Consider the following 8,720-nt stretch of genomic DNA (forward strand, 5'->3'; position numbering starts at 1 on the left):
CAAACGTCAAACAACCACACACACTCACACGCCAGCTCACACACTGTCAATCCACGTGCCAATCTCCTAGCAAATGCATGCAGGCACCAGGTGCAGAAATACTCAAGAAAGTACGCAGTCGGTGGCCTAGAAATGACCCTCTTACTTCTAACCTGAAACTAGCAAGTTAGATTTTTGTTTACAACACCTTCCCCCCCCCCCAACCACACACACACACACACACACACCCAAACAAACAGCAGCAGTGATAGTGTTGAAGATACAAATCACACCCTGTGAAAGGTTTTTCAGTTTGTGGCTGGTGGTCACACACATTGACACACCCTGATACATAATCCGCCCACATGCAAACAGACATGCAAACACACTTTTTATGTGCTAAAACTGTTACCAAGATGAGATGGTACCAGACTTCATTGAAAATGTTGCCAATTTTAGACTCGATTTTTATTCAAGGAAATGTACTCATTACATATACATTTGAAAAAAGACTCTTACGTGCACCCAGACATTACAAGTCACATAAATTACACACACAAAAAAATAAAGTTATCCTTTATAACACAGCAGAATGCTACTGCTTGTTCATGAAAGTAAAAAAGCTGCCTGGGGCGTTGCTTTTGCTCCTGTAAAATCATGGTAAAGCTTCTAACATGAGGCTTTTTTCTCTTTTAAATACACACAATAAATCCAGTCCCAAATAATTTTCCAAGTTCGGTTATGGGTATATGGGTAGTTTACAACAGATAGAGCTGCTGTTTACTCACCGATACTGGAGTCCCTCCTGAAGACGTCCCTGTCGAAGATGTAGAAGGAGAGATGTCTGAAGCTACGTGGGATCTCGCAATAGAAGTCCTCCCCATAGAACGGACTGAACATGAGAGGAGACACAAAGAAAAACTGTGACTCGTCTGGTAAAGAAACACAAAGGAGGCATGCTGTAGAGGGGGAAAAGAGGGGGTTAAAGTCAGGAAAACAATATCACCTGTAGAGATTTAGTGGAGGATTGTGTCAAAAAATGAATGTCTAAAATACGCTTTGAAGTTAGTTCTCTCTAAGACGTTCTGTACGAACAACAGTGCAAAGTATACAGCAGTATACAGATCTTGAATGTCAAGTCAATTGAATTATATAAGCAAAAATCACACAGATTTGTGAGAACTATTTCTTTAACTATCTCATGATCAAAAGACACATTTCTCGTAATTAAGAGATCTTTTTTCATAATTATAACAGAGGTCATAATTACAAGATTAAGTCTCCGATATTATTTTTCTTTCTTCTTTCTTTTCTTTTCTTTTGCTTTCATACAACTTCTCCTTAAAGGGCTTTTCAGTGTTTTATGAGGCACGCTGTTTAAGACTGAGGTTGTCCTACATTCCCTGCATAACTTAATGCACAGTGGGCATCACTGTGGTTAGCAGCAGGCAGTAATGGAATCAATCAACAGGCTATAGGGTCATTTCTTGACAAACATATTTTAATCAATACTTTGTGTTTTTTTTCTCCAAATTTCCTATAAAGTAATATTGAGTAATTTCCTCATACTAGATATGCACAGAATCTCGTGTAACAATAAAACTAACAAAATTCATCACTCACTCCCGGTGATGATGGATTTTTTTACTTTGGCAGATATAAAAACATGGGACGCCTGTATTTACATCTTGCCATTAATCACGTGGACTCTACAGCCTAAAACAGTCGGCTTGTTTGTGAGCATTGGCTGAAAGATCAACTGCCACATGCTGCCTTCACCTAAATGAGGACCATAGAAATTATGGCAATGAGAATCTCGTGAGCTGAGCCTTCAGGGCTGCTGCTAACAATTAGTGACTTCCTCTGTTACTCAGTTGACATCTCACTTGTTTCCTCATCAGCTTAGCCAGACGGAAAATGCGTAATCTCTCAACACTGCGTAAAATCAAAGTGGAAAGGAATTGCAATCTATTCAGTCGTCCATAATCTTGAAGTAAAGCTGTGATACAATATACAGTATCTGCAAAACATGAGTGAAAAAATGTGGCATATTTGTAATGTTTTAGTTAAATCTTAAATGTTACAATGTTGTTACATTTACACTATGCTCTTCATCTAGACATTTTCTTTTGCTTTGATACATTTTCCCCTATTTATACAGAAGTCTGCTGTGTTTGAAGTAATGCACCTTGATACAGAGTTATTCTGTGGCCAAAACATTTAAGAAATGTGCATACATCAAAAATAATGTCCTGAGAGACGAAGCTAGTAAAGAGAAAATTTGGCATTTCCAGAATAGATATTTGTACTGTATGAGTGTACTTGAACTGCTCAGTGCTTGTTGGGATTAAGTTCAATGTAAAAACAGATGAGCTGGTTCATCTGTCAACCAATGAGACATGCAGTGCAGACAGCAAATGTTCATGAGATACATGTTCATTAATTTAAGATTAGAGAAATCTGATAGCTGACCATAGAGTTGTTTTGGTACTTAAGTGCTTTATATCATTATATCTTTGGACATTTTAGCTTTTATTAGATATGAGTCAGTGACGACTTGACAGGAAATTAACAGAGAAAAAAAGATAGTGCAAGACTGGAAGTGGGAAGATGATCAGCATCTTGAGTGACGGAGCCTGGGAACTATAACACCAGCTCTAAGTTTGAGAATTACATTTCAAACCTTTTTACATGTTTATTCCACCTCAGCCAGAGTAAGTGGTTATGATTTGACTTTCTTGATTGCCTTCAACATACCAAAGTGACTTCTCGATGATCTTGGTCCTGAAGACTTCTTCTTGGTCCAGGTTGACAGTGCAGTAACAGTCCCTCATCCTGTTTGGCCCTGGGTACGGAGGGATGTTTTTTGCTTCTCCTGCACAAAGAAAAAGGGAGGAGAAAGGGCAGAAAGGAGAGAGTGAGCAGTTATTATTCAGGAACGCTGTTGTAAGCAATGACAACGTGTTTATTCAGGCACACTGCTATAAGTGATTACTTATTTAAGAACACTGAAAGCACGCAAAGTTTAAAGGAAAAAAGTATTATGTAAGTTCACACCTGGTTTAGACACACAAATAACGATTTCAACATTCAGAAAGACGTGTGTCAGATCTGTGAATGAAAGAATCTGCGTGGGAAATTTTGTGAATCCTGCTGCAGCTCAATCTGTTCATCGAACATGTGTGACAGATAGCACTCCCTTTCACAAGAATGTGGTCCAACCACCCACTGAGACACACACACACTAGCACACTACACAGGTGGTGTTTCTGTCCCTCAGGAGCAATATATTCTCCTTTATGAAGCCATTGATCCATGTTAGTCAGTACCCTGTTCTTTATTGTGTTTCTATTCGCCCTGGGGACCCACAGAACTCTATAGTTACACGTGTGTGAGTCCAAATTGGCCATTGTTTGCTCCAATAACGCCCCATTATCTGCACGGGAATCTGATGCCGCCATTCAGCCGACAAGCTGAGCTGTAGCAAGTCTCATAATGTTATTTCTGGCTTTAGAAGAGTAACTTCTTCACGATGACAGCATGTGTCTGTGACCTGTTTCCTGACTCTTAAGTTCCTCCTCTACAACAGTGATTTCCGACATTTTTGGCTTTGACGCCATAAAATGAAGCAACAACCTACTCTGTTTTGTTCTTAACTTGTTTCATTTGAGGGTCATCAGAGGAAGTGTCCTGTATTTCACAAGAAAAAGAGAAAAAAAAAACTGGAACATGATCCACACTTTCGGAACCACTCATCTAGAAAATCAGAAAGAAATGCAGCTAAAATAAAAAATAAACTCTCTAAAACGGACGATTATCATTTCTAAAATCTTTCGAAAGAAAACAATGCTATCTTACACTCTGTTCCCAACCCTGCAGGGGGAAAGGGGAGACAGTTGACATTTGACACTGGATAACAGACTGTAAAGCAGCAAAACACAGAGCTGATGTCAACAATGAATTAGCACTCTCAACTCCAATAAATAGTCAAATGTTTGTTTTTTTCCCTGACATCTGAACAGCGGATGGGAAGCACTACACCACATCCATCCAGCGCTTAATATTTCACAAGAACTGTATCTTATCGTGTAAGCAGTTCAATGCTTGAGGAGGAAGAGTTGATGTTACAACTATGAAAATGTATCATATGCCATGGAAGAAGGTGAGTAATCACATTAGTCATGAACCACAGTAACTGATTTATTTACACACTGGCTGGCTTGTTCTACAGCTGTTAGACCAATTCAGCAGAAGTCCTGCGCTGAAATGTCACTATTTAAAGGATATGTCTGGTAATAAATCTTTGTTCCTGTCAACAAATACCAAGAAAAAAACCAAAACCAAGAATTAGATCCTGCCACCAATCTTTTTCTTTGTACATACACTGTCCTGCTGCCAAAAATATGGACTCCAAATGAGTATTAATGAATAAAATAGACCATAGTGATTAAAAATAGTCCATAGCAAATGCACTATTTACTCAGGTTTGAGAAACATTTGCTAAAAGCGATAGTGCCCAGCTGTTTTAGCAGGTTTTAAAAATATACTGAATCTGGGACACATTTTAACGATTTACATTTTCAGTAGGAGCCAGTGGATTTGAATAAATCCAACTATGGATTAGGTAATGCTCGAGTTATGACCACGTCGGAAATCAAAAGTGTGCCATCATTGAGTGGGGGAAACGCAGTAATTGTCTCAATATGGGAAAAATGGCGCAAATGATCAGATAGTCCCTCCTGGAAGGCATTTGTAGACTTGCACTGACTGTTTACAAGTGACAGAAATAGTTGCGTCATGCATGAAAAAGAGAGCTGGAGCGAGAAGCTCGACCAAAAAGCTGTGGGGGGAGGAGGTTTCTGACGGTCTTTCACCATTCAACACATACTTCTAAAGAATCGTTATCACCGTTGACTATCGAGTCAAGGAACATAAATACAATGCCAGATGTATCATTTTATCGTTGTATCTGCTCTGCTCTCTAAAATACATCATTTTAACCTGCAATAAGAGTGACAGATGGCATTATGAAAGAGAACCTACTTCTTTACCTTCAGTCAATAATTCAACACAGAAGATAAATATAAAACCGTGCTGAGGCAAACAGTGGTGATAAAGTGCCCTCTATGGGGTTTGTAATACAACACAGTGTTATGACTGCATCTCTGGAGGCTGATTCAAACAGTATATGGGATAATTACACAACCATTCACAATAACAACATTCATTCACAAGTTAAAAAGACACCTGGGCTGTAAAACTCAACACACACTCCACCGCTTCAGTTTGTTGTTACAGAATTCAACACCGTCTGTGTTTATGTGCGAGAGCAGAGCGATGACGTAAGTCTCTCTTATCTCTTTCTTTATCCCCTTTACTTTCCACTGTTATTAGATCTCCCTCCTGTCTCCTCTTCTCTTCTGCTTCTCTCTCGTTTATTTCATCTCCCTCCTGTAATCCTCCTCATTCACCCTGTGCTCCTGAATCCCCTCCAATCTGTGTTTTCCTCCCACTCTCATTCATGACCTCTGAGTTCCCTTGATTGGATTGCACCAGTCGGGTCATCCTAGTAACCAAACCAAAACATCATGGGATTACCAAAGCTTTCTCAGCTCTGTGTGTGTTTAATGACTCAACTTGCAACATAAAAACAAATCTCTGTGCCAAAATCAGAGCTACTGTAGAGCTGGAAAAAAAACTTGTTCATATTTTAAGGCATATACGCACATCACATACACAGCATGTTTAAACAGCTTTTACTCGTAATATACAAATTTTTTTGTATTATTACTGCTGACCTTTCTCCGAACCCTCTTTGATTGATAAGTGCATTCTCCTGCATTTTTCCAGCAGGCACCGGTTTCAGCTCATGCCAATATGGCATACAAAATCAACTTGCAGAGACTTGACACTTTCTTAGGCTAGGTAATCCATCATGATGAACATCTAGTTGTCTTCACTTTTCTTTCTTTTTTCACATCGATGTGTTAACACAGGTGAAGCGTTTTCTGCGTAGGTGGATCTGAGTGCAGATGAAAAGCCTCAACATCTGAGAATCAGATATATTGGTATCAGCGTACAAGCTGAGATACGTTTAGGGCAATTCAAAATCATTCGGTAATTCAATTTGCACAAAAAAACAGCTGGATGGAAACAAAAAGGTTTGTGTCAGAGGTGGGAAATGTACTGATAAAAGCAAAATGCAATGGGAAATTTTAACTACATTTATATGAAAACTGGGCTATTGATGCATTAAGGTACAAAAGTCACATCCTTTCAACGAAATCCATGTTTGGGCTACTCGTTTGGGTTACCTAAAAACTGTAACCAAGTACATATTATACAGACACTAAAATACCCCCCAAACATGCGGTACATTACTCATTACTTTACTCAGCACGTCAAAAATGTCTTTGAACTCCTAACCTTCCACACCCAAAAGTCACAGCTTCTGTGTTTAACACATGCAGAGATAGAAAACAAGACATTTTAACAAGCAGGCAGCTCTACAATTTGGAGGATTTACATCCAGCAGCTAGCTTAGCCTCAGTAACTGCACGCGGCTCTCCAGAAGTCCCGACCTCAGCTGCGTGGTTCACACACCCTCCAACTCTAACTCTGGAATTACCAAGAGTCACATTTCTCTTCTTTTGGGTGGCAGCTAAACGCCTCCCCCCTCCTCCAGCCCATGTGGCATGCTACTGTACACTGATTGCAGAAAGAATACTGCTATTAACCCTCCAGAAACTCACAGTAAAACAGCAAACGAGCTGACAAAACGTCAGTATAATAAAGCATGAGTGGGATTAAGAGTATTCTAATCCCTTACAATACTCGTTAAGGAAAAAGATAATAAAATTCTAATGTGTCACTGGCCAACACTGTGTTTTAAGATTTACTGGCAGGAACTGCTTGGAGGGCACTCTCTGGCAATGGGTTCGTCAAACAATTTGGCGCTTCCATGAGCTGAGGTTATTAGCAAATGATTACACCGAACAGTTCTCCGGACAAAAAAAAAGAATAAATGTCAACTCCCAACAACAAAGGTTCACTTGTTGGTGTGAAGATAACTAAAAAAAGGCTAAGCGGTTTTCGGATTTTGATATCTGGCAACACTTGGGGACTAAGGATTGGAAACGTGCCCGGCGGGTTGCACTTCATTAGTCTTAAGAGGGCTTTGGTGAACAAATATGCAACCTGGTGCCGTCTTAACTCTCTCACAGACAGTCATCAGCCCACATTTCAGGCATGTGACTCTTGCATCCTGTAGAAAAACATGTTGAACCTTGTTCTTATTCCTTTTCAGGAAAGCTACACAACAACAGTTTAGTGATAACGTCTTAATGTGTATTGACTAAATATCTGTACAGTACCTCACAGTAAACATCCACTCAACACTTCTCTCTATTCCCACTTCTTCCCCATCCTGCCTTAGGCGACTACTATCCCCATCAGTTCATCACACCCCCCCGCCCCGCTTTTTTATTCTGTGCTTTACCGACAGTTCCTTCGCCTTCAAATCACATAACTTTCGCATCTTTGTGTGCATTTTATTTTTGTGTTCCCAGTATTCATCGATTCCCCTCATTGCACTCCTATTTCCAAGTGTGGAACGTGTTCTTCTTTCGAAAATCACAATATTATACCACGGTGGGGCACAATTTAAGCATTATTATCAGGAGTTCTTAACAAACACAGCTCTTCATTCAACCACTCTCCAACGTCCGAAATATGTCCCAGCCGCATGTGACAAAAAGACACATTTATAGCGTGTATACTGCTGTGGTGTGCTCATCTGCTAAACACTTACATCTTTTGTTCAGACCTGTAACGAGGAATTTTAATACTCAGTGTCAGAAGAGCGAAACATAGAAATATTGCAGATTCGAATAGACACGAAACTTGACACTCAAATGAACCAAGTTATATCCCATATCGCAGATGATATGAAGAAAATAAGATACGAACTGACAGATTTGTGTCAGCTATGAGCATAGCGATCATCTTAGCTAGTGAGTTTACCTGGCGGTGATTCATACCTGAGTCAACGTAATCTTGGTTTCTGCAATTCAGGTGTCTCCTCGTATGCACTCTGCACATCCGCGAGCTCGACACGACTGGCTATTGGTGGGTGACAGGGCGTTTTACGACGTAGCACCCAAAGCAACCGGCACCTCAGTGCGAATGTAGCCTATCTCGGTCACAGTAATATCCCGAAGTGAAGTGTGAACGAAGGTGCTAGCTGTCACGCGCCCTTAGTACACCTGAGTAACCCACAGATACTAACCGGATCGCTCTCCAGAAGATCCCGACTCAGTGCGTGGGTGGTCACGACACCCTGTTCCCCCCCCCCCCCCAAAAAACTCTAATTTCTGGAATTATCCCAAGACATCAACTATCTTCTCTTCTTGTTTTAAGGGTGCAGCGTAGGAGGGACAGCGTACATCGCGAGCCAGCCCATGTGAGTGCAAACCGCTACCTCGCGACACCTTGCAGATCATGTAAGCAAGGCAAAATACCAACAACTAAACGTTCATAGGGTGGATGAAACTAACTCTGTTCTAAACGGAAAAACTGCCACAGTAAAATAAACACAAAAACGAGCTGACAAAACGTCTCAGTATAAAAATAAGAGCATAGAGTGGGAAATTAAGAGTATTCTAACCCTTACAATACTCCGTTAGGGAAAAGGATAATAAATCTAATGTGTCAGCTGGCAACACTGTGTTTAAAGACTGCGA

The 8,720-nt window shown here is 40.3% G+C and overlaps 1 protein-coding gene across 1 annotated transcript in view; it reads right to left on the reverse strand.

Moving 5' to 3' along the window:
- The window catches only part of rasa3 (RAS p21 protein activator 3), a gene marked incomplete at its 5' end in the record, with an annotated part of 40,956 nt that overhangs the window by 22,513 nt on the left and 9,723 nt on the right, over positions 1-8,720 (reverse strand). Inside the window, 2 exon segments of the mRNA XM_035651856.1 lie at positions 768-871; positions 2,737-2,854. Of these exon segments, the coding sequence (XP_035507749.1) occupies positions 768-871; positions 2,737-2,854 (222 nt within the window).

The sequence above is a fragment of the Morone saxatilis genome, unplaced genomic scaffold (assembly GCF_004916995.1).
Source record: "Morone saxatilis isolate NCDOM2014 unplaced genomic scaffold, NCSU_SB_2.0 Contig11, whole genome shotgun sequence".
NCBI lineage: Eukaryota > Metazoa > Chordata > Actinopteri > Moronidae > Morone > Morone saxatilis.